At 34.7% G+C, this 27,850-nt stretch overlaps 1 protein-coding gene across 1 annotated transcript in view; it reads left to right on the top strand.

Annotated features, from left to right (window-relative positions):
• Nucleotides 1-239: 239 nt before the first annotated feature.
• Nucleotides 240-27,850, top strand: part of ANXA10 (annexin A10) — a gene marked incomplete at both ends in the record, with an annotated part of 78,719 nt that continues 51,108 nt past the window's right edge. The window contains 2 exons of the mRNA XM_080928711.1: nt 240-257; nt 27,633-27,714. Of these exons, the coding sequence (XP_080784837.1) occupies nt 240-257; nt 27,633-27,714 (100 nt within the window). The remainder of the gene's footprint in view (nt 258-27,632; nt 27,715-27,850) is intronic.

Genomic DNA, 27,850 nt, shown 5'->3' on the forward strand with positions numbered 1-27,850 from the left:
TGCAATAATTCTATCTATTTACATATGACTGATAGCCATGTATAAATACTGTGTCCTGAGTCATTCGGTACCTGATTTGCCTCTGTATTTTCTTGCCTCAGATACTTGGTCAGGCAGACATATTTAAATTTGAAACTGCAGGAAACCTCAGCCATTCTGGCCTCACCAGGAACAATTCTGTGAAGTAGGACCTTTACTGAAATCCTTTCGATCTACCCTGGTAACTTCCTCTCTTCAAAATGTTCTGCGGGGAATATGTGAGTACATTAATTATTTCTGTGAAACTTTTTAGTCTTTTGAGAATTAAGTTACTTGGCACTTTGAAGAGGAAATATTAGTTTTAATTTCTTTTCATTAAAATTTTAATTAGTTATTGTCCAATAGTACTATTAAATAGAGTTAATATTATTAAGCCTTAAATCCATGCTAATATATTATTCTATTACAATTAAATTGCCTTTTTTTAATAAGTAGTCTGATTCACAATAATGACAGGTTATACTAAAAACTGATCTTCATGTTTATTTTTTAATATAGGAAATTACAATAATGTTGAATGCAAGCCTTTGTTTTGAATGACTATCTGTTAAACTTAGTACCATTTTAACTTAGTTCCATTTTTCTTTATATAAATTATTTCAGTACAAACCCCCTGCTAGTTCACTATCTTTGGAAGAAACAACAGAGAGTCATCTGTGTATGCATATATGAATAAGCATCCACTGTATATGGTAGTTTATATATATAGATAATTACCATCTGAAATCTATACTAAAACTATTCTCTAGAAAAGTTTTATGCCAGAGACTTGTTAATTCATCAGAACAAAAATATTTTCTTTATTCATATGCACAATATTACTTCCTAAAATGTTTGTTTATCTACTTTGTTTTTCAAGACAAGCACTAAATGAGCCCTTCAAAAGTGGCTTCTTTCTATCACTGTTGGTTTACATCTGTAACTTTAAGATCTCTTAAACGTGTTCTATAACTCAAAGGCAAAATGAATCAGTTTATTTAAAAAATCTTTAGTTTTCTACCATTTTTATCTAAGTAAAATGACATGAAAGTAATTAATATTATGTCTTGTACCAGTCTTATACTATCCCTTTATACTATGTTAAGAAATGTTTTTTAACTTTGACTATTTCCAGGTTACATCTCGTTTTACATGTACTTTATGCTCATTGTAACTAGTAAGATTTTAATGCATACTATCAAACCTTTAAAAAAATCAAGTACTGACAAAAATGTATTCATAAACTTTTAAGCAAAAATACTTTTAAAATCTGTACATTTATCTCTGTTTTTTAAAATAAAGTTGTTCAATTAAAAAATGTTTTTAAAGAAACTTTTATAAGATATTTGTTCTAAATTAAAGATTAAGCAGTATCATTACATTAAAATTTTAAGATATACATTTTGCTTCACTTGTAGAACCAATAAAATATATGAAAACTAAAGAGGTACATTTAACCTCACCTACACTTTATTTTAGGTTTTTGGTTAACTGTATTGTAAAGGAGTGTTCAAAACCTTTATAACACTCACAATATGAGCTTAAGTTTTAGACCATCCGTGTCGTTATAGTACAAACAAACTTCCTGTCTTAAGATATTTGGTCCAAGTGTCTAGGATTTGGTGTTAAGTCTGCCAGTATTTAAGGGCAAGTGAATCATTCGGCCTCCATTTTGCATGGCGTGTCTTTGAACAAGAAACAAACTCTGCATCAGGCAAGAGACTTCTCATTTTCTAGGAGACATGATGACTGACCAGCTTACTCCTGACTGACCAGTTGAAAGTGGACTCCTAAACCTTCTACTTAGCCGTTACGGTTTAAAATCTAGACGTTTAAACATATATGTTTGATATGCACACAATAACATTTTTGAGAGTACAGAATAGTGCAGCACTGTCACACATACACCAACATAGAAAAGTAGCTTTGCTGCTACAAAAACCAATGTGCATTTTTTTTTCAATTTTACCTAAAAGTGCGGAGTTAGGTATGTCCTAGTGATTAGTGGAGTTCAAGGATATTTTTCATGATAAGCAGCTAGGCTTACCTTTGATATCATTAATGTGTTTTATTTATGTGCTCATATGTAACAGGCATCTGTTCAAGATAAGATTAAATTGGCTACTGCGAACTTAAAATCATTTGACTTATTGATTAAATGTGCCTTGTTTCAGAATGAATCAAGGACATTATAGTGAATAGTATTTTTAAAAAATCTTGCCGAAAACAGGATTCAAACCCCGGCATTCTAACATGCACAGGATTCAAACTCTTTGAACAAAAATGACTCTTTAGAATGCACTATGCTGATTATTCTAGGAAAATGTCTGCTAATTTTGTCTTCTCCTTGCTTTAACCAGTCCCAGGTGTTTTGTTAGCATAAGATTTTATTTATAGATCCATTGATATGATGATAAGTTTATTTTAATTCTGTTACTTTTCTATTCATCTTAAAACTTTTACGTATTTCTATCACATTTATTGTCTGACATAAAAGCATTAATCATTGCAATATTAAAGACAATAGACCATATTCATACTTGCACCAAATATATATATGTCCAATACCTAAATTAACATGATATAGTATGCAGAAAGTTGAGAAATTATTCCAATTTTGAGTACCTACTGAAGACACTTACAATTAGAGTTTTGTCTAATTTAATATCCATGCACTTAGCTATTTCAAAACAATAAAAAATAATATGCTAAAGATTTTTAAATTTCCCCTAGCTTTTATACACAATCTGCTCAGTGATTTCACCTATAGGATCTTAGAGTTCCATAACTCAGGAAAGTGGCCTCCTTATACCCAAGATTAAAACACAAAGCATCAGCAACACTAATTCATTAAAAGCAAAAAGGTTGTCAATATCAGATCATGTCCAGCACAAAATAATTTATGTAAGAGAGGTAAGAGGGGAGAAAGGCAGAGAGAGGGCTAGGGAGGAAGATAAGGGAAAAAGTAGAAGCTAGTATGATTATTCTATATAATTTCCAGCTTTATGTAGGAAAAGTATGCTAATTGTTCTATAGGTTGATTGATTTACCTATCAATTTTCTGTGGTAACAGGACAACTAAATCACATCCTTAGCCTTTACTGTATTTTTTTCCATGAGATCATCTCACTAAACTTTCTAGTCTGGCCTCAAAATTGTGACCTTCTTGAATAGATCTCAGCCTATTGAATAGTCCTCCTCAGTTTCCTGAATAGCTGAAATTTTATATGAAAACATTATCAGGCAAAGAAAAGATTCATTGTGAATTCAATTAAGAGACAGATAAAATAACAAATATTTTTACAAAGATGCTTCTACTTCTAAATGTGTCTCAAAGTGAGTTCAAGAGGCACTGTTCATATGGACAATGAGATGCTAAATAATTGAATGTGATGTTGATGGAATAAACATATTTTTCAGCAACTAATTCTATAAACCAGCATAATGCATTATTGAGAAGTAACCATTGACTGGGGTGACATCACGTGAGAGTCGAGGTTGTTCATATGGCAAGATTATTTTCGGAACAGAAGTAGAAAGGTTATTTCTGAGAGAAACTTTCCTCCCAGATATCTAAGTTGGATTGTTTATCTGAAATATGACTTACTGAGCAAATATTATTAAAAGGTTATTCATATTTCAGATTGCTTTTCACTATCACAAGACTACATTGTGTGAACTTTACACATATGATTCAACAAAAGTTGGGAGTAATGCTGGGTATGGCTTCAACCTTTACTGAAGTCTTGGTGGCATTAATAAGTGTTGGAATGAATAAAAAAAAAAACTAAGTGCAGAAAACATTTTCTCTGGAGTAAAATGTAGGCACTCTGTTCTATTTTGAAAGGAAAAATGGTTTGTTGTAGCAACTATTGATTTGCTTTCAAAGTAAGGGCTGGGCAACCATACGAGTGGTGACTAAGCATATAGGGAGAAACTTGTGTATTATATAGGATCCATATGGTTCAGGAATTTTTTTCTTTTGAGTCTAGTCTCAATGTCTCTAACTCTTAAAGGCTATAAGATTGGGGTAATGTTGCAGGTCTGCAATCTCAGGATTTACAGAAGTAGGAGTTCAAGATAATCCTGTACTGCATAATGATACTCAGCTAGCCTGGGCTACCTGAGACACTGTCTCAAAATAACACCTACAACTCTTTTTGACTCTCTCTTCAGAAGTAGTTGATATATACAGCTTAGTGAGTACCTTGAGTATAACAAACATCCCTAAAGTGAATTACTTGTTTTTTAATAAATCAGTCTTTACTTTTGTGTGTTTGTTAGAAAGGTGAACTATCATAGACAGAATATTCTGAATCAAATTTAATTAAAATATAAAGCACGGAAAAATACGTAAACACCACATTTACTGAAAAATAGGTTATGGAAGATGCAATTTTTTCTATCATAAGGGCTCCAGCTATTTTTTCCTTAATTACTTTTATTTTTTACTGGACAGCCATTGTTACCCTTCCAGTCCCCCCTCCCAGTCTCTTATTCCATTTCTGCTTTCCCCATGTCTCTAAGAGGATACCCTAACACCACAGCCAGGCTTCCACACGCCCTGGAGCCTCATCTCTCAAGGGTTAGGCATGGTTTATTTCCCACTGAGACCAGACCACAGTCTGCTGTGGGAGGAGGGGTGGAAATCAGACCAGCTCGTGTATGTTGCTTGATTGTTGGTTCAGTGTCTGCGAGATTTCAGGAGTGGGTCCACATTAGTTGGGACTGCTGGTCTTCCTATGGACCGCCCTCCTCCTCAGCTTCTTTCAGCCTTTTCCTAATTCAACCACAGGGGTCCCCGACTTCAGTCTATTGGTTGGAAGTATCTGCATCTCTCTCAGTCAGCTGCTTGTTGGGCCTCTCAGAGAGACAGCCATGCTAGGCTCCAGTCTGTAAGCACACCATAGCAATAGTAATAGTATCAGACCTTTCATTAAATATAGCACCAACCTTGTGTCTACTTGGTGAGTCAACTCCACCCACTTATTACTGTAAGCTAGAACAATAAAATAAAAGCAAAGAACTTGAAGTAAGGGTTAGCTTTAGCTTTGTGTGACTTAGTCAGAAACCATTACTCGCTACCATAGACTACTAGCTACCTGAACTTTAGTGAATAAGACTGTCAGAGTCTGCCTTCTTTAAACATTTAGTTTAGGGAAGCAGTTCCTTAGAGTATCTATACTACTAAGAAAATAATATGAATTATATTTGTAGACTCATTTTTCTCAGGTGGTGTTCACTTGGGATCCTTTTGTAGAAAATTGGTTCCCACATCTCTAAATTCATTAATTCTCCTGAAATTCTATTTTCAAATAAACCAGATGAACCATTCTTTTGTTCAGAATATTGAGAGTTCGATGTGAAAGCATTTGGGGTTTTGTTGTTTTGGTTTTGTATTGTTTTTTGAGAGAGTTTCACTAGGCAGTCCTTACTGTCCTGGAACTCACTATACACCTCAGGTGGGTCTCAAACTCAGACACCCACCTAGTTTTGGCACCCAAGTCCTGGAGTCAAAACTGTGGGCAATCATGCTGGACCAGAAACTTATTCTGAATTTATACCTCTACTATTAGCATTAATATAGTATGTTCATTTTAATGTTAGATTTAGTTCTCAGTCTGAATAAAGAAAATATGTGTAACTACACTGCAATTTTGTTCTTCCTAATTAATTAACCCCGAACAAACAGTACAGGAGAGAAATCATTACGTTGTCACAAATTATTAACTTAATTTTAAAAACTATTAAATTGTAAGATGAAAGTCTGGAGGAAATGTTCTTTGGCCAATAAGAGTCACAGTTACGTTAATGAGCCACACATTTCTGTAATTGGGTGAAGGGCTAAGAGCAGAAAGAGTTTGTTACAGGACATTGCTCACTGAATTTTTTAATATTGTAGCATAGTTTCGCAGGCCAACACCTAACTTTTTAAGTGCTATAGAATTCAGCTATCAGTGGAAGTCCCTTACAGTCAGGAGTAACTCAGGCTGACTCACCAGGAAGGAAGAGATTACAGAAATTTTAAAACAATATTTTAAACTTCTTGCTGTCAGTCTCAAAGTCTAGTCTAGTCTAGAACTATTCTCTTCAATAGTACACAATCGTCTGTTTACAGTTTGTAAATATGCTTTTTTTATATATAAAGAATGAAAGTTGGAATATTCCAGGGCCTGTTTTCTTGGTCCAAAGTCACATGTATTACCACTCAGATATTCTTTTTGCACTATCAAATTATTTTATCTAGTTGTATGTATGTATGCATGTATGTATTATGCATACATTATGCATATACATATTTGTATTTATTTATCTACATATGTTCTTTCTATTATGGCATCACACAAGTCCTTCAGACATTCTAGTTAGTTATACCAGCATGAAATAAAACATAATGAAAGCATCACTAGTATCATGTACAAAACATAAAACTAATTTATGTTTTTTACACTCAGTTGTGAGCTTATTGTATAGCTGTTGTGAGTCAAGTAAGAATTGGTTTCATTCACAAACTGCTTCAGATCCTTTTTCATCTTCATATTGTGGCAATCTATAAAAAAAAGCAACAGGGTGCCTCAGTATATTTATCATCCTGATTTGTAATTCAACATTGGTACTATTTTATTTCAAAGAAGCTGAAAAGAGAAAGCCATGGTTAGACTTTGCAGGTTATGAAAAGGGAAAGCACGTTAACCCCAGCAGACTCAAAAGCGTGATGCTGTGTCTTGCTACTGTTTTGAGTAACAAGACAAATCAAATTATCTTTAAAAACTGGGACTTTCTTTTTCTTACTGCCATCATTACAATAAGAACCCTTTTGGATCATTGTTCAAATCCTGGGAAATAAGGAAAATATGTCTGCATACTCTCCCAGACATCCATTCTCCAGCCTGTCTCAAAATGTCACTGACAATGGTACTGAAAGACAGAGGCGCTAGTACCTGGGGACACGGGCTCCTTCTGTGTATCTTCCATTTGTTATTGAACTGACTTCTGGGTGTTTAATCAGGCATGCATCTGGAATATAGAGAAGCAAATACTCACAGTGAATGCAGTAGTCATGAACCTTGGGTGATCAGGGAAATAGGGCTTTGGATGTCGGAATTTGTGCATGTGCAACAAAAGTCACAACTGAGCCTCTCAACAAATCAAAAGAGATTCTCGGTATTCTATTCCCTTACAATGCAGACTCGACTCTCTTTCTTCCCAGATATTACAAATGTGAGGATTAATGTTTGTGAATACTCAAGATTTTCTTCATGCTATTTCATGATTTACGAATTCAGAAGTTAGTAGACAGGATGACATATTATGTCAAACAGATAGGTGTGTGTCTCCTTAGGTATTAGACATCTTCCCTCTTTCATAACAGATCCAAGAATACAAATTTATGGCCCTTTTTGTTTTCCTTCTTTCTTTGTCCACATTTATGTGCATATATGCATATATATATATATATATATATATATATATATATATATATATATACATACACATACACATGTAGTGAAGTGTACATGTGTGTGCAAACATACACATTCTCCTGTGTGTGTGTGCATGTGTGTGCGTGCATGTGTGTAGACCACAGGCCAACGTCTGTCATTATCCTTTAGATGCACTTGATCTTGTTTTGTGAGACAAGATCTCTCACTGGCCTGGAGCTCACCAAGTAGGTTTGACATGATGACCAACCCTCTCTATGCTTCCCCAGCCCCCAATCATATGCCTGGGATTACAAATTCCAGTCACTAACCTTCCTTAAATTTCAGATAGGATCCAGGGAAAGAACTCAGGGGCTCTCAAGCTTGCAATTGCAAATATTTTACACAAAGGTTTATCTTCCTAGCCTCTGCTTTCCTTAATAATTAGATTTCATTGTTGAGAAAATATTCATAGAAAAACTCATGTCATTTAAACTTTGCTATTTGAATTAAGTAAGTAGGTGTGGGAAACTTTGCAGAGTGGTAAAATGATACATTTTAATTAAAGGCATCTGCTAACTTCTTCAACATTAGTCACATTTTTTTCTTGTTTTTTTTATATTGGATATTCTCTGTACTTACATCTCAGATGTTGTCCTCTTCCCCTAATCCCATCCTCCTCCCATTGCCTCCATGAAGATGCTCCCTCTCTCAACCACCCTATCCCACCTCAGCACATTGGCATCCCCTACACTGGGAACAGGAGCTTTTGCTGGACCAAAGGCCTCTTTCTCTGTTGATGCCAGAGAATGCTATCCTTTTGCTGGACCAAAGGCCTCTCCCTCTGTTGATGCCAGAGAATGTTATTCTCTGCTACATATGCTCCTCGAGCCATGTGTCTTTCCATGCGAACTCAGTGGTTGGTGTTTTAGTCCCTGGAAGCTATGGTGGGCTTGATTAGTTCATCATTTTGTTCTTTCCATGGGGTTGCAAACCCTTCCAGCTCCTTCGGTTCTTTCTCTCGCTCGTTCATTGGGGTCCCCATATTCAGTCCAATGGTTAGCTGCAAGCATCCTCCTCTGTATCAGTATAGCTTGGCAGAGCCTCTAAGGAGGCATCCGTAATCAGGTTCCTGCCAGTAAGCACTACTTGGCATCAGCAATAGTGCTTGGGTTTGGTGGCTGCATATGGGGTGAATCCCTATGTGAGGCCGTCTCTGCATGATCTTTTCTCTAATTCCTGCTCCTCTATTTGCATCACACATATTTTTTTAAACGACTTTATTTTGCAAAACAAAGATAAATGTAAAGATTTTAAACATTTTTTGCTTAAAATTATACATTTTTGTCAGTACTGTTTTTTCAGACATTGAAATAAATTTTACATAAAACCATGTGAATATGTTTTTTAGTCAGTACTAGATTTTTTTCAAGGGCTTAACAGTATGCATTAAAAACGTACTAGTTGCAATAAGCGTAAAGTACATGCAAAACAAAACGCAACATGGGAATAGTCAAAGTCTTCTTGTTTTGTGAATATATGTATATTTTTTGTTTTCTTTATTTCTTGGACTTCATACAGTCTGTGAGTTGTTTCTGGGGGAGTGCAAGCTTCTGGGGTTAGCATCCCACTATCAGTGACTGCATATTATGTCTGTTCTTTTGTGACTGGGTTATCTCACTCAGGATGATCTTCTCTAGATGCAGCCATTTTCTTAAGAATTTGGTTAAGTCATTGTTTCTGGTGGCTGAGTAGTATTCCATTGTGTATATGTACCACAATTTTTGTATCCATTCGTCTTCTGAAGGACATCTGGGTTCCTTCCAGCTTCTGGCTATTATAAATAGAGCCGCTATGAACATTGTGGTGCATATATCTTTGTTGTGCATCACACATATTTTATTGAATGGTCCCCTACCACCAAAGAAGCATGTATATGTATAGCTTTCATAAACTTTTATAAACTTTCATTTCACTGGCTTTAGTTGTAGCCTGTTCTTTCCTCGGTCCATTTAGTTCTACAAAAATATTCACACCTTTGCCTGAGATGAAAAGAGATTCATTACAGAATATTAAATCTGTGAAATTTTCTCTCCCCTCTCGCTAGCAACATAAGAAGTGGGATATTTCAGAGTGATGGGTATAGTAGTGTGAATCCTTTCCACTCACAACTTCGTTCTCTCAGGTAGCATTACCTTCATTCTGCATTCTGCTACTCTTCTCCATTAAACTGCCACTGTGACCTGTCTCCTCCCTGCAGCCCCTCATTCTCATTCCCAAGTTTCAAGCTGTGACTTTCTCCTCCTGTGTCACTGACACATAACATCACTGTTAGAAACTAAGATCAATGTGCTAATACATGGCCAATAGAATCCCATTTGTGGATTCATGAAAATAGACTTGAATCTAAAACCAGCACGCTTTTAGCTGCTTTGAGACACATGTGGATTCATACAGAAGTCATACAAATGATCTAACACTGGAGAGATGGCTCAGTGGTTGAAGTAATTTGCTCCTGCAGAGGACCCATGTTTCATTCCTAGCAGCCACATGTCAGCTCACAACCATCTGTAACTCTAGTCTCAGGGGACCTAACACCCTCTTTTTACTTTCCTGGGCACTACTCATGTACACAATATACATTCATAGATAAATATAAAAATATAAAAGTCTTATTTATACAAATAAAATATATAAATACAACCTTTAGTGATTTAGACTACCAATTATCCTCTCTACAGCTCTCTATTTATATTTACTGAAGTCATCAAAACTGGAATATTAAAATAAAGTGAGTACTAGTATCTAAACCACCAACACAATTTAGATTATATCCATTTTCCATAAGTTCACTGTTCTGTGTCAACAATTATTCAAATACATTGCATCTTCGTATCATATCTTTCACTCAAACAGTCTCTAATAAATCCTGTTTTTCCCTCAATTTTCCAACCTTGACTCTTTTAAAGAGTATTCAATTATGAATAAAATGTCTTTTAACTTAGTGTTCTCTGATTTTTTTATATTAGGTTGTATTTGTGCTTTGTTCAAAAGAAGAGTATGAACACACTGTATCCTCTCCAGTGCATGCTATGAGAGGGATTCCAGTATAAACCCATCAGTCCAGGATATGATCACTTAGTTCCAGTGAACTTGGTACTATGACTGTGCACAGATGTCCCTCAAAATAGGATGGCTTTTTTACATACTAGTGAATAAATATTTAAGAATATTCAATGGTCTTATTTCTCTCTAAATTTGATGTTGTCAATATCAGCATCCATGTTGGGGTTTATTTTCTAATTTTCTTATAATTTCTACATTTGATAATTGAAAATCATTTTTGAGAAAGAGATAGCATAATCCTACTTATTGACATATTAATGTATTAAAGGTAAAAAGACATCTGTCTCCATCTTTGAGACCTATGGTATTTGTCTATATCCTCAAACTATTCTACCTATGGTTATTCAAAACTATAAAGTCAACTCTTCTTATTACAAGTGTTGTGTGTATACATGTATGTGACTGTGTGTACATGTGAGTTTGTGCACATGTGTGCATGAGTGTGAATGTGTGTGTTTGTATCTGTGAGAGAGAAAGAGAGAGGGGGAGGAAGTATATATAAACTATCAGAAGCTGCTTCTCTTTGCTTCTGCCATGTGAGTACTAGACACTGAATCCAGCTCAATGGACTTATCACCAAGTATCTTTATCTTCTGAGCCATTGCACTAGCCCTTGACTCTTATTTACCTTTTATTTTTATTTTCTAAGTTTTCTGTTACTTCTACTACAAGATGTAACAATCTCATTTTTTATTTCTTCTGTATTTGACATAGAATCCAATGCTATTATAAAATTTTTTGATTCACAATATATAAAAACCTAGATATTAAATATGTTTACTGAAGTAACTGTTGTTATAAACTTTTAGTTGACAAGGCAACAAATGGTGAACCCATTTGTCTACATATAATTATACTCATTTTTGATGCATGAACACAAATATATGCCTATATATTAATATAACTTTTATATATAGTTATCATCTCAAAGCCTAACTACTAAATAGGCTCACCATTACTAGTTCTTTGTGAACTCTAGCTGGCTGGGTCAACTTAGCTGTTCTTGCTCAAACTCCTTTCCAAACTGACTAGTTCAACCTGCTTCTCTCTGCTTCTTGTTGAATTGCTCTGCTTGGCCTCAAACTAACTTTGGCAGTCTGTTTTACTCTTCTAGATTCTTCTTATTTTCGTGGTTTAAACTGCCTCTGTTGACCTGCATCAAACTTCATGAACTCACAAAAGAACTCAACTCTACTACATTGCTCTCACTGCACCACGGTACTGACTCCCAGATGTCTCAGTTCCACTGCACCGAACTCACTGGAGTGAACAGAACAGATCAGAACAGAACAGAACAGAACAGATCAGATCAGATCAGAACAGACTGACTCTTTCTCCCTACACTGCTCTGAAATAGCTTTTCTCTTGAGAGTTGAATATATCCTATCTCTGACTCATTCAGTCAAATATTTCTCTGATTTGTCACTTTGTCTGTCCCTTAGAAGTCACTGTTTGAGACTGAAGGTTTGTACTAAAGGACTCAAGCCAGATAAATTAAGGGTGGTACTGAGGGCATGTCTACATTCCAGCCGGACCACACAGATCTCAGAGGTCTTTGAATGTGATCAGAATGGCCATGTACATAGGCCTGTATGTATCTACCTGCCTACAGACCAGTTCTCTGTCTAGCTACTCAGCATGTATCTTCATTCTAATACCTTTGACATATTCAAGGTCACCATTTCTGTCCTCCTATTCTTCTTAACTTCTTTCTCAGTCAAAAAGAGCTATAAGCATCAGCCTTTTAAATTAATTTCTATATTTTCTTTACCTAGCTTTATGTTTAGTTTAAATATTGCTAAACCATTTGCTTAGAAACAATAGTTTCTTTTTGTTCATTCTTAGTTTATCACCTCAAGTCAAAAATATCATTGTGCAAATTGACTAGAACCTGTGGGATAGCGTCCTCCATCACTTTTCCTAGAAGAAAGTCCATAGTAGTGGTATTATTTATTTGTTCAAATGCAACCTTTAGTGAAACTCTGTAGGCCTGGCAGAGAAAATCTTTTCCTTGATAAAGATTTTCGGCTAGTAGCTTCATTTCCTTGGAACTATTAGGCTGTTCAGATTATCTGTCAACAACCAGCCTTGGCCAGCAAATGGGTTCTGAGGAAAGGCAGTTTGAAAACAGGAAATGAAATTACTCAAAGTCAAATTGTGGGTACAAACTGACAGCGTGGTGTGTTCTGCTTGAGATGGTTTTCCAGCTATATCTCTGTTGAGACAACTCTGTGTTAAAGACAGCTCTCTCATGCTAGAAAAAAAATCTAAAAGCTCTTTGGATAGCTCACGGCTTTTCTGATCAAAGTCAAAAAATCTGTTAGAAAAAAATTCCTGGATTTTCAGACCAAGTCAGAAATCTTATTAAAAAAAATAATCTGAAAATAATTCTTGGGTTTTCAGATCAAAATGAGAAAGATAGAAAGAAAAAAAAAATCTAAAAGAGCTGTACTAGCTTTCCAATTAGTTCTTTATCTGGGTTGTGATCTCTTTAACTGGCCAAGCCTAGTTTTTCTTTTATTTACATATCAATTCAATAATTTATTCCAGGTTCTCTTTTGATTATCCCAGGAGCCAGTATTCTAAGACAAAACTACTGGATTTTTAGATACACAAGCAAATTTCTTTTGAACATTACAAATGAATTTAGAGAACTGCCTGCATTTGTAAGCACAGATAATAATTTTAGTTCGGTGGAATCCCATCCTGAAATTACCATTCCTACAATGCCTGTGTCTGGAGGTAAACTCCCTCTATCCCAGGCTGACCTTGAACTCAGGAATCTCCCCCACCTTTGTAAGCACAACAAACTGGGTAGAATCTTGCCCTTCAATAATGACTCCCAAATCTTTTTATCTTCTTTCTTAGTATCTTCCTGACAAGCTGGTTTATTAATGCAGCTGTCTCTGTTCTTTTAAGCAAATGAAGCTTCTTATACAATTCCTGTTGTGCAGAGTTGAGAGTTACTTTAATTGGATATTTTCTTTATTTATGTTATCCCCTTTCCGGTTTCTCTCTGTAATCTCGGTATCCCATCGCCCTTCCCCGTGCCTCAGGAGAGAGTTCCTCCTCCCACCTATCCACCCACTCCCCCTTCCTTTCATTCCCCTACACTGGGGCATCAAGCCTTCAAAAGACCAAGGGCCTCTCCTCCCATTGATGCCCAATAAGGCTATCCTCTGCTACATACACGGCTAGAGAGTCATGAGTCCTCTATGGTTGGTGGTTTAGACTCTTGGATCTCTGGGGGACCAGGGGATGTCTAGTTAATATTTTGTTCTTCCTATGGGGTTGGAAATCCCTTCAGCTCCTTCATTCCTTCCAGTGAGTAACCTGTTCTCAGTCCAATGATTGGCTGTGAGCATCTGCCTCTGTATTTGTCAGGCCCTGGCAGAGCCTCTCAGGAGACAGCTATATCAGGCTCCTGTCAGCAAGCACTTCTTGGCATCAGCAATAGTGCCTAGGCTAGGTGTCTGTATGTGAGATGGATCTCCAGGTGGTCAGTCTCTGGATGGACTTTCAGAGTCAAGCTCCGCATTTTTCCTCTGTGAGTATTTTGTTCCCCCAACTCTGCCTTCTGTTTTTAACAGTCAAATCACCCCTTGACCCCATCTTATGAAGCCAATCATATTTATGATTTATTCAGATAATCGAAAGAACTGTTTCACCTTGTGACACTAAATTTATAGAATTTTAAAAGTCTATTTGGTGTAAATTAGCATTCACAGGTTCCGGGCATTAGAAAGTATTCATCATATGCTTTGAAAAGGAAGCAGCATTTGAAGTTTTCTATTTCACTGCAATTAGCTTGAGCTTAGTACTCTCCTATTGAGTTAGTTATTTGCAATTACATCTTCTTGAATATTGTTTGCTGTAAACTATCTATGATATTTTGCAAGTGGATTTGTAAGAGTCTGTAGAACGGAGGTCGGGGCCTTCTCTGTGTCTCCTAAATCCCTGACATCTAACTGCGAACATAGGAAGACTTCACGTTCACTCACTCAGTCACTGGATCTTACCTATAAATATTTCTCCATGGATGTTGAAAAATATGATTGCCCCATCTCAAAATATCACCAGCTGTACGAAGAAACTAGCCAGCTGTTGATCAAATTTTATTTTAATTGAATAAAATATACATACTTTCTTTGCAACATATGAACCGAAATCAAAATGGCTTTTAGTCAGAAATTAGATTCATTAAAAAAAAAAAAAAAAAAAAAAAAACATATCTCAGTGACTGCTTTGCTAAAAATCTTTATAAACTTGAGAATTCCGAAAATAAGGTTAACTTTTCTCTCCCTCAATGCTGAATTTTTGTTTTCAGAGATTAATTAGTTTAGGGCATATCTAGCCAGCACAGGCAGGGTTTGATTTTCTATTTCGCCCTTGAAGCAGAGTTGGAGTTTATTAAGAGAATTTAATATAGATTTTAACCTCTTGGTTTGACAGAAAAAGAGTTGAAAAAGGAAGACAAAGCTAGAACATTGGCACAAGCCTCTCAAAGGAAAGGGCCCTGTTATTCCCTCTTAGTGACAGGCAAACCTGGTTTGAGCAGCCTGACGCTTTCATTCATTCAGGCGCCATCAACAAAATATGTCTGCAACAAATCTACTGGGGATTCAGTACAACAGATAAATTTACATTGGGACTCTGCAGATAATTAAAAATTAAATATTAGATAATTTAAAATATTGAGAATCCAACTACTAGAAACTTGCATTTGTTTGCCTTTCTTTTTTCCGCATTCATTCTAAAATACATAAATAAATATATGCATGCATACACAGAGAGAGACAGAGACAGACAGAGAGACAAAGACACAGAGACAGAGAAACAGAGACATAATGTACTGGGGGGAGATAAATAAGTATGCACATACACAGAAACATACACATGCCAATGTGTACACAACAATATTGTGTTCTTTCATTTAAACTGATAAGACAATATCAATTTCACTGATATAATTGTGTATATTTCCTGTGGAGACCTTTACAAAATGAAAATATATTTTATTTTATATAAATGAGAAGTGCTCATTCATAGAATATGTTATCTCATCTCACAGTAATTAGTCTTACAATGGACCTAACTATGAAGTCAAACTTGAGTTTGAATGTTTTCTTCATAACACACCTTCAGTGTATGCTCTTAAGCAACTTAGCACCATAGCCTTTTTATATGTGAAGAAGATAAATAGAATAGGACTGCTCATTGAAATGCAGAAGAAAATATAAAACCTCTAGAAAATAAAACTGGACATATGAATAATTAATTTTAGAAAAGACCATTGAGTAAATTAAAGATCTCCATCCTGGTTAGATTTTTTTTTCCATCAACTTAACAGAAGCCAGATTGAAAAAAGGACACTTCAACTGAAAAAATGTCTCCATCAGATTATCTACAGGCAATGTATTCAAGGCCCTTCCCCACTTTCTCTTCTATTAGATTCAGTGTATCTGGCTTTAAGTGGAGGTTCTTTATCTACTTAGACTTTAGATTTATACATAGAGATAAGAATGGATCGATTTGCATTTGTCTACATGCTGACTGCCAACTGAACCGGCACCATTTGTTGAAATGGCTGTCTTTATTCCACTATATGGTTTTGCATCTTATATCAACAATCAAGTCACCATAGGTGTGTGGGTTCATTTCTGGATCTTCAATTCTATTCCATCGATCTACCTGCCTATCACTGTACCAATACAATGCAGTTTTTAATCACAATTGCTCTGTAATACAGCTTGAGGTCAAAAATGGTGATTCCCCCCAGAAGTTCTTTTATTGTTGAGGATAGTTTTCAGTATCCTGGGTTTTTGTTGTTGTTGTTGTTGTTGTTGTTGTTGTTTCTATTATTCCAAATGAGTTTGCAAATTGCCCTTCTATTTCTGTGAAGAATTGAGTTGGAATTTTTATGGGGATTGCATTGGATCTGCAGATTGCTTTTGACAAGATGGCCATTTTTACTAAATTAATTCTGCTAATCCATGATCATGGGAGATCTTTCACACTTTCCAAGCTTCACAAGCTACTAAATAAATCATATCTGAGACTTTCTAATAACTTTAAAGATACTTCATTAGCATATATTTTCTTTATACATTAGAAAAAACTTTATGATGTGTAACTTTCAGATGTCTGAAAAGCTAACAAATTAACATTTCCAGTATCATTTGAAGATTATCTTGAAAGGCAGAACTATTCTCTTATATTCAAGTCAGTGCTCAAATAAGCAAAGGATTTTACAAAAATAAGATAGATGAAGACAAATCCATCTACATTTACAAATGCACATTCTTTATTATGTTTGGTTGTTTGAATCTACAAGATAAAATAATATGCAATCTATCACCAGTTTTTTAATTAAAACTTGCATCCAGATACATTAACAAATAACATACTTTTAACACACATAAAATGGTATTTAATAGTCTTCTTAATATATATGTATCAAATATATAAAGAAATCTTGCTTTGGGTAATTGCAAATATCCAATTCATTGTTAAATATATTCAAGTGTCTCTAAAGACGGTCTAATATATATAATTAATAATAAATATAATATATATATTTCTCAGAATATGGGACAATTATAATTTTGTATCTTCCATAATACCCAGTTTTAAAACATATTTACAGTTAAATACATAAACATGCCTTTAGCTCGTTTCATTTTTAGCAGAAATAAATCATATTAGTTCACAGTTTCTATCACACTCTTAATATCAATAAGATACATATCAAACTTCCAATCGATCTCTGTTTCTATTCTAAGGTAAACAGATCAAGGACCATTGCAGAGCTATGAAGAATAGAAGAGCAATGTCTTCTTAGCCTTATAACCATGGACTACTCTGGTGGTCTCAATAAGAGTTACTCCCCATTTGTCTCATGTACTTGAACAGTGGTCTCCTGTTGGTGGCATTCATTCAGAATATTGTGTAATCTTCAGGAGATAGAGCTTTATCAAAAATGTATAATAATCATTAGGGGCAAGTTCTGAGGGTTTACGTCTATCCCTACTTCCTGTTCCTTGTGCTTCCTATTTAGGAACAAAAATGCAAATAGCAATTCTGGACTCTTCTATCTTTCTCTCCTCACCACAATGACAAACTCTGTTTCTTTACAACCACAATGGAAAATAAATCCTTTCTTCTTTAAATTCATTTGATTATGATATTTTATCAGAGCAAGATCAAAGTAGAAACTACAGATAATACACAATAAGATTTCATGTAAATTAAATAACAGCATAAATATTCCAAGATTTCCAGGTGATATTGGTGTGTAGAATGTCTTGTGTTCATTCACAGTGACAGACACCTCTTTTCTATACTGGGCAAAAGCTATTGTAACACCACCAGTTCTCCATAATCTTTTTATTTATAATTTTTATTGGATATTCTCTGTATTACATTTCAAATGTTATCCCTTTCCACCCTTTCCCATCTGCCCTTTCCCCTCCTCTTGCTTCTATGAAGATACCCCCACTCACAATCACCTACTCCCACCTCAGTGTCTTGGCATTCCCCTACAATGGAAAAACAAACTTTAACCGGACCAAATTTTTCTCTTTTCACTGATACTAGGATAATATCTGTTTATCACTGAGTGGATACTATGTATGTTCTTTTGTGACTGGGTTGCCTCACTCAGGATGTATTTTCTAGCTACATCCATTTGCCTAAAAATTTCATGAAGTCGTTGTTTTTAATAGTCGAGTAGTACTTCTTACTGTAAATGTACTACAATTTCTGTATCCATTCCTCTACTGATGGACATCTGGGTTGTTTCCAACTTTTGCCTATTATAAATAAGGCTGCTATTTATAGTGAACTATGTGTCCTTGTTATATGTTGGAGCATCTTTTGAGTATATGCCCAGGAGTAGTATAGTTGGGTCTTCAGGTAGTATCCAATTTTCTGAGGAACCATCAGACTGATTTCCAAAGTTGTATGAACTTGCAATCCATCAGCAATGAAGGGTTATTTCTCTTTCTGAACATTTTCTCCAGCAGCTTCTGCCAACTGAGTTTTTGATCTTTGCTATTCTGACTAGTGTGATGTGAAATCTCAGGGTTGTTTTGATTTGCATTTCCCTGTTCACTAAGAATGTTGAACATTTTTTAGGTGCTTCTCAACCATTCGATATTCCTTAGTTGAGAATTCTTTGATTAGCTCTGTCCCTCATTTTAATAGGGTTATCTTAATCTCTGTAGCTTAACATCTTGAGTTCTTTGTATATTTTGGATATGAACCCTTTATTGGATGTGGGAATGGTAAAGATCTTTTCCCAATCTGTTGTTGCTGTCTTGTCCTAGTGACAATGTCCTTTGCCTTACAGAAGCTTTGCAATTTTATGAGGTTCCATTTGTCAACTCTTGATCTTAAAGCCCATTGGTGTTCTATTCAGGAAAATTTCCTCTGTGCCTATGTGCTCTAAGCTCTTCCCCACTTTCACTTCTATTAGTTTCAGTGTACCTGGTTCTATGTGGAGGTCTTTGATCCACTTGGACTTGAGCTTTGTATAAGTAGATAAGAATGGATCAATTTGCATTCTTCTGCATGCTGAATAACAGTTGGACCAGCACCATCTGTTGAAGATGCTGCCTTTTTTTTTTTTTTTTTTTTTTTTTTTTTTGCTGAATGTTTTCAGCCCCTTTGCCAAACAACAAATGGCCATAAGTGTGTGGATTCATTTTTAGGTCTTCAGTTCCATTCCATTATTCCACCTACCTGTCTCTATAACTGTAATATGCAGTTATTATCATGATAGATGTGTGTTAAATTCATTTAGTTCATAACTTCTGTTAGTTTCACTGTGTCTCTGTTCAGTTTCTGCTTTCAGGATCTGTCAATTGATGAGAGTGGGGTGTTGAAGTCTCCCACTATTATTTTGTGTGGTGCAATATATCTTTTGAGCTTTAGGAGAGTTTCTATTATGAATGTGGTACCATTGTATTTGGAGCGTACATGTTCAGGATTAAGAGTTTATCTAGATAGATTTTTTCCTTTAATTAGTATGAAGTGTTCTTCCTTATCTTTTTTGATAACTTTTAGTTGAAAATCTATTTTATTCAATATTAGAGTGGCTACACCAGCTTGTTTCTTGAGACTATTTGCTTGGAAAAGTTTTTCCCAGCCTTTTACTTTGTCGCTGAGATGAGCTTCCTGAATGCACCAAAATGCTGGATCTTTCATCTGTTTGCCTGTTTCTTTAAGAGCATGTACTTGTTTACCTGTATTCTCTTGTATTTTTTAATGTAGTTATTCATGCTTTTCTCAAGGCCTTCCATCATCAACATGAGGTATGATTTTAAGTACAAATATTGTTTTTCCGGTGTGTTGGGATATTCAGTATTTGCTGTGGTAGGAGAACTGGGTTTTGATGTTGCCAGTTGTCTTGGTTTCTGTTGCTTTGGTTCTTGCACTTGCCTCTTGCCATCTTGTTATCTGTGGTGTTAGTTTGTCTTGTTGTGTCCAACTGGAGCTTGTCCCTCCTCTGGGTCTCTGAGCCCGTGGGATTAGGAATGAGCACTCCTGTGTGATCAGCTCTCTGTGGGCAGGTTATGGGTTCTGATGGCAGTGAGCACAGATGGAGACCAGTGAGTTCTTAATCATATCCATTCTGATGAGTATAAGGTGGAATCGCAAGGTCATAACAACCAAACAGGTTGTTATTGTCATTGTTCTTGTTTGTCCATCAAAACTGATGCTAAGGCTCTATGGCTGAAGGTGTAATTCATATATGTCACAGGACATGGAGAAACCCAAGGATATTGACAAGAAAACTTTCTCCAAGATAATTAAATTATAAAGCAACAAAAAGTGGTATTTAAGAGGATAATGGGCGGAGGGAGTCATTAAGATTCTCATCAGCTATGAATCCTATGAATTATATCCAGAATAATGACATGGATGTTCTTTTTTTTTAACAGGTTTTTTAAAATTTTTTTATGAAAAGGTCATTGAAGAATAAAACCCAGGGAAATCAGGACAGCGACTTGATTCTAAGCAAATTGTTATTAGAACGCATTCCTCCACTTGTTCTCGTGTTTCCCAAAGCTACTTTATGATGGACTTATTCACTGGCCGTGGTACAATGTGTGTCATGTGTTCTAATTCACACATCAAAAAAATATTTTTCTTTTATTTGATTTCCTTAAATTTATATTTTAAATATTATCCCTTTTTCTGGTTTCCTCTCCAGAAACCCCCTATCCCATCCCTCCTCCCCCTGCTTCTATGATGGTGCTCCCCCATCTACCCAGACATGGATGTTCTTGAAGTAACCAAATGCTTTCTCATTGTATTTAAGACTCATTTCACTTGAGAAAACACATGTAAATCTGGCCAAGAATCTACAGTTGAATGATAGTTCCTGGGATAAATCTTCTACTACTATACTCCTAAAAGGGCAAATTATCAAAATACCTTCTAAATTCATTACTCTACCTATAGATTAGCGCAAGTTTCAGACTTCTCAGAAAAGTTTTTTGTGCAGTGGTCAATGATTAATGCAGAAAGTTCATAACTAGAAAGTCCAACAAATAAGTATGTGGATATCCAGGCACAAACTAGACATCTATATCTCACTCATATCTCATGAGTCAGGAACCACCAAGAAAGAGAGGGAAAGAAAAATTGTAAAACCAGGGGTTCAAGAAGACTGTAGTAAGACAATCTCTACAAAACATGACAGGACTAATATACTAATGAGTACATGGCAGTCATGATGGCCTGACCAAGATCAAGCCATTAATATACTTATTATATACTCAATTATGACATGGAGTAAAAAGAGGTTTCAAATCCTTACCACTAACTGAGAAACATGGGCAGTGAATAACTGCTGACAGAAAAAGAGGTGGTTTCCTTTAAAGATGTGATTGTTGATCGACCATAACAGAGTTTACCATTCCCAAGAGTATATGACCATAAAAAATTAGACTCAAGGGAATAAAAAGACAAGCTGGGGACTGAGAAAGGTGGATCTGAGTGGAATTAGGTGAAGGCGTGGGCAGTTTATATTATCAAAAGGTTTCATGCAGATTAGTTTTTCTCAACTTGATTTATCCTGGAAAAGAGACCTTATCTAGGCCTCATCGAATTAGCCTATGGAGCATTTTCTAAATTAGTCATTGATGTGAGAGGGCCTAGCACTCTTTGAATCATATTAGTACTGGGCAAATGGGTCTGGACTGTAGAAGAAAAACTAAGCTGATAATCAGTTTCCTATGTTTTCTGCTTCTATCTCCTAAGTTGCGTTTTTGGGGTTGGCTTCTTCAATGATAGACTATAAGCTCAAAGACAAATTAACCCTTTCCTGCCCAAGTTAATTTTGACCAGTACTTTATTGCAGAAACATAACTCAAGCTAAGGCATATATAGCAAGAAATTCATAAAGTAATTCATGATAGTAAAGGTATTCTATATTCTTTAATTTTATTGATTTCCCTGTGAATTTAGTATATAAAAACTTAGACTAGAGAGTTCAGTATCTTATACTAATCTAATCTTGCATAAATATTTTATGATCACCATACTTAACATTTTTCATTGTAATTATATGTATACTAACCACTCTCAGTACCAATATCTCTGTCACCCTTGCTTTGGCCCTGATTTTAATGGAATTTTTCAAGTTTATTCCAATATAATCAAATGTAAGTGTAGTTTTTTGTGTATTGCTTTTACTTTATGGAGATATATTCCTTCTGTTCTGAGTTCCACCTGATCTCTTAAAATAGAGATATATGTTATCAGTTATTCTTTATTGGAGAAATAAATAATATCCTGAGGTAAAAAATATTATTTTTTATCTTGCATATTTTATAACATTCTTCTTAAGCATTAAATAATAGAAAATGACATTTAACTAGTAAGATTTTAATGCATACAATCAAACTTTTAAAACAATCAAGTACTGACAAAAATGTATTCATATACTTTTATGCAAAAATGGTTAAAATCTCTACATTTATCTTTGCTTTTTAAATAAAATTGTTCAATTTATAAAAAAGAAAATGACATTTATATAAAAAAGAAAAGATGACAGAAATTTTAACATGTGTGTGCATATTTCATATTTATAATGCTTGTTTGTCTGTTTGATTATTACTAAATTAATTATACTGAATTGTGTTCTGTGGAGTCATTTTTTCCAAAATCTATTAATCTCTCTCAGTACTCTTTTGTTGTGCTTGCATCTAATATGTTTTCTTCCATGGATTATGACTACTCTGATAGTTGCCATTTTCAAAATGTTGAGCATTTTCCCAAGTTTTAACTCAAAAGATACTTTAGTGCTAGAGGACCCTGATATTAAAAGCATATTATCTCTATTTTGTAACTGAAGAAACTGAGATACATTGGATTTAAATACTTCTGTATCTACACAATTGCTTAGAGACACAAAAGAAACTTAAATTTAAATCTCTCTGAGGTCCAAGACAAAACATTGATACACACTGTCCTAATCCCTTGAGATAATTATGTTGATGTGCATGAGATTTTTTATGGACCACAACCAAACAGTATTTCTCCTTTATAAGGAATCATTCTTTGTACACTACAGGGAATTGTTTGAAATCTGCAATGATTTTAAAAATTAACTCATCCATTAACCAAAGAGCTACTAGGCCTTCAACTAAAAACATATATAATACTGTGATGGATTTGTTTCAAAACAAAGCATACTGAAAAATTTTGAACCTAGGTACTTGTAGATGGTACACTCTGTATATTACAAATAAAGTAGATGCTTTGTTAAACTGTTGTCTCCTGAAAAATCTGTAATTCTGCAAACCTGTAAAACAGTTTCATACATCTATATGTGAAAATCTCCTGCATGAGAAATAGTGCTAAAGGTAACTTCACCTACACACAAGTTTTCTTGACTCACTATCACACCCAGCTTATAATCATAAAAATATGTGGCATAAATATGTAAATTCTTCTTTCTTCAGTTTCTGATGAGAACATACCTAATTCCCTGTGGTAGGCCAGACGTCATAAACTCCTCCTTCCAGATATTGTATCTTTCCCAGCAGTATTTTCTCATCAGAAATAAAGACCGAAATAATTCTGTAATATGAACTGAACTCTAGAGTGATACCTCCAATACCTTTATTATTATGAATTTTGTTACTATTTTTTTATTTTTCTATTATTAAAGATTGTTTGGGCTATGATGGGTATCTTGACATAAAATTTGAAATCATATTTTTAAAGTTATGTGAATAATTGCATTAAATACTTAGTGGTATTGCATGAAATCTGTACATTATTTTTGATAGGATAAACATTTTCACACATGACACACATGAAGCATGCCAATCAATAATGGTGGGAGGAGCCTCCATCTTTTGGTGTTTTCTAAGTCTTTCATTTCTTAAGATACTTTTCTTTTTTGCTGTGAAGAATGATTTTTGTGGGGGGTTGAATCATAATAGCCTCTGTAGGCTCTTATGTTTGAATGTTTGGTCCCCAGTTGGTGGAACTGTTTGGGAAGGATTAACAGGGGCTGCCAATTGTTATCTCAAAATGTGAGCTCTTAAGTAGGGCTCCAGTGCCATGCCTGTCTTCTTTCTGCCATATTCTCCACCATGATAGTCACAGACTCTCCCACTGAAACTGTCAATTTCAGCATATAAATTCTTCTTTTTATATGTTTTGTTGGTTACAATGTTGTTATAGCAATAGAAAAATAAATAAGGCTGAATGCCCCAGTATAGAGAAATGTCAAGGCAGGGAGGAAGAAGTGGTTAGGTGGGTGGAGGAGCACCCTCATCAAAACAGGAGGCAGGGGGATGAGATAGAGGGTTTATAAGGGGGAAATGAGGAAAGCAGATGACATTCAAAATGTAAATAAAATATATTCAATAAAATTAAAAAAAAATATTACCTGATGAAATACTTATCTAATATAATATGTTTAGAAGCTGCATGCTGAAGTTACAAATGCTACTGAGAGACAAATCCCATATGCTTGAAAGACATGAAGATATGTGCCAATTAATAAAATAACTGCATACACATACACACATGCACAAACACACACAAATGTTTCCATGTATGATCATTTGCATCTATAGTTAGCAACTCATGAGGTCTTTCTGGGATTTCCTCCACTAGTCATGGCAGTCTATGTGAAACTGCAGCTCCTTCTCTTAGTTTTTTTATTAACCTGCATTGCAACAGTGAAAATACTGGATCCCATTAAATAAATACCACCATTTTCTTAATTGCATAATTCCAATATCCATGTATGGTTGACAATTTGGTCATATTAATAAAGGGAGCAACTTTCTTGTCTTTTAAAACAAAGAAAAAGAAATAAGCTAGTATTATTTTGCTGATTTCTTTATTGCTGTATTTATTATTAGTATAATGAAGGCTCCTAAGTTCTGTGCATTAGTTTTATATCTTGCTCCTTTGCTGAGTGTGTTTATCAGCTATAAAAGTTTTCTGGTGTAGTCTGTAGGATATTTAATGTATAAAATTATGTTACCTGCAAATGTAAATACTTTAATATCTTCCTTTCTTATTTCTTCCTCCATATGACCTTTGCTTGTCATACTGTTCCAGCTAAGACATTACATTACTGATACACTGGGTGTTAGTGTTCATGATTTTTTAAATGCTTTGATTTCTTTTTCTCCCTTAAAATCGAAAAATGTGTTTGTATCTGGCTAGTATCATATATCAAGTTTAAGATTATTAAGATACTGAGTGATAATTTTCAAGTGGTGTGTTCACTTCCAATTACTATCATAGCACAAAAGAAGGTACCTCTTACAGCAGGGAAGAAACTGTAGAGGACACTTACAGCCTTGAAGCTACTGTGTGATATTCTAACAGTGGATGTAGTGATGATGATTCACATACTCCTATAAGTCTCCACAAGGGACACATAATATAAAATATGGGCTGAAGATTATTCTGTATCAAATTGACCTATGTATCAAATATACTCTGATAGATATTGATAATGAGAGAGGATGTACATATAGAAATGAGCTTAGGGTGCATTATGATAAATCAATAGCCATATAGCTAAATATGTTGAAAAGGTAATATTGCCTGAAACAATATATTCTTAAAAGTTCTTTCCTGAGTGAATGAAATACATAGGTATATATATTTTATAACTGAGAGTGATGGTATCATAATCTCACAGTTAAAGTTAAGTGACTAGTACTTCCAATATTTAAATCTTAAATTCATCTAGGATTGAAACATTATAAATAAAATGTCTAAGCTGGAGAGAGAACTCAGAAATTAAGACCACTGTTGCACTTGCAAAGATCTTGGATTCACTTCTCAGATTATACCCCCTCCAACTGTTAGAGATCCAGTATCTATCTCTAATCTGTACATACATGCTGTACTTACATACACTGAAACAGAGATGCATACACATACAACAAAATAAATAAAACAATATTTAAATTATGAATATCTAAACATTTGTAGTAAAATCTGCTACCTAAGCTTAATTTAATAAATGAAAGAAACACTTGTCATCCTGACTATGAGCCACCATATGACATTTGTTAGACATGTAAGTTAAAATAGGGTGTTTTTACTTAACAGATAGTCTTTATAACTTGGGCTAGATCCAAGGGAAGATCTTCTCAAGGTCATGTGCAATAAACTTGAGACCTTGGAAGTAAACTGGGTATTCATTTGTAAATTGATGTGCTGGGGCAATGAAGAGGAAGAATGTGTTCTTGGTAGCAGGTGTTTTGTTTCTTGAGAACCTTCCTCTACAATCCTGGCTATGCAAAAATTACTATGTAGACAAAGCTTGCCTTGAAGTCACATACTCCTGCTGCCTCAGCTTCCCAAATGAGGCTCGAGACACAGTAGAATGGCACAAGTGAGCTATTGTACCTGGCTGCCCTTATTTTCAATGACATATATCTGTCTCTATGAATGCTCAAAGAGCACAGAGCACACTTCACCCTCATAGACATACTTCTAAGTTTAAAAATATTAATACACCATATATTATGCAATTGTCTCTTTCAAATTTACAACTATATATTTTATTAATATTGTTTAAAATTTAATCTACATATAACTGAAAGAAAAAGAGCATTTAACACTCCAAATCCTTTTCTATGTATTTTGGTATCAACGGATTCATATTCATTTAACAATAAACTATGGATCAGTCTTTTTCTTTTTAACTAATTAATCTTCCACTAGACAGTGGGTACTAGAGAGCTACATAATCACCTAATAATCCCCAGAGCATTAGGTCAGTAAATGAGTTTTTAAATCCTCATAGGCTCTATTACTATAAGACAGCATTTTTTATCTTTCAGAGTACCAGATACACTGACAAAAAAAAAATGTAGAGAACCATGCTCTTAATAATATCTAATTGGCAACTCTTCCTATTGAGGGTGAACATTAGGTACCGAGTCTAGCTGGCCCTATCTGATGTCAGACCATGTGACTCAACACCTTCCAGAAATATTCTGCTATTTTATTATTGTCAAGACAAGTGGGGGTCATTTTTTTTATGTTTTCTCTGCAGCTGGGTTCTTCAAATAGTAATCTCAAATTTATATATGCTCCTCAACTTTTTAGAAATTCTAAAACCCACATCCAAATATTTTATTTTTTGAATATGCTTTTAGGTTTGCTTTGGGGGTGGGGGCAAAAACTATAATGATGAATGGCACTTATAGTTCAGATGAATGGCCTGAATATTATAATATGGTTTTCTTTTAAGATTCTATAAGTTAACATCATTAAAAAATATGTTTTAAATTTGATTTTAAATCTTTTTATTATTGATCCTAAGATCTCTGCTTTTTAATCTGAATAATATATGGCAACATATTCACAGAAGCCACTGAATAAAATATCAAATCAAATCAGCTTTCTGTATTTAAGACACCATTATGCTATGTCTCATAAACATCAGTGAGGTAGACTAGTTTAAGCCTAGAGAACACATTTTTGTAAGCATTTATGTAGATTATTTTGTTGAAACTTTCCATGGAAATTAGTACAATCTCCTTAAGTGTTGTCTTTTCCTACCAGGTCCAAGGAACCATCTCCCCAGCTCCAAATTTCAATCCTGTAATGGATGCCCAAATGCTAGGTGGAGCACTCCAAGGATTCGGTAAGCCTAGGAAACAATGATTTCATTATTGTATAGCTTTTTTTAACCTCATGTTAACATGGTATCATGAATGTAAACTAAGATTATTTTAGAAGATGGATATAAGAATATAGAATTAGAAGAATATAATGGGAGA

This window comes from Micromys minutus (genome assembly GCF_963924665.1).
Source record: "Micromys minutus genome assembly, chromosome: 14".
NCBI lineage: Eukaryota > Metazoa > Chordata > Mammalia > Rodentia > Muridae > Micromys > Micromys minutus.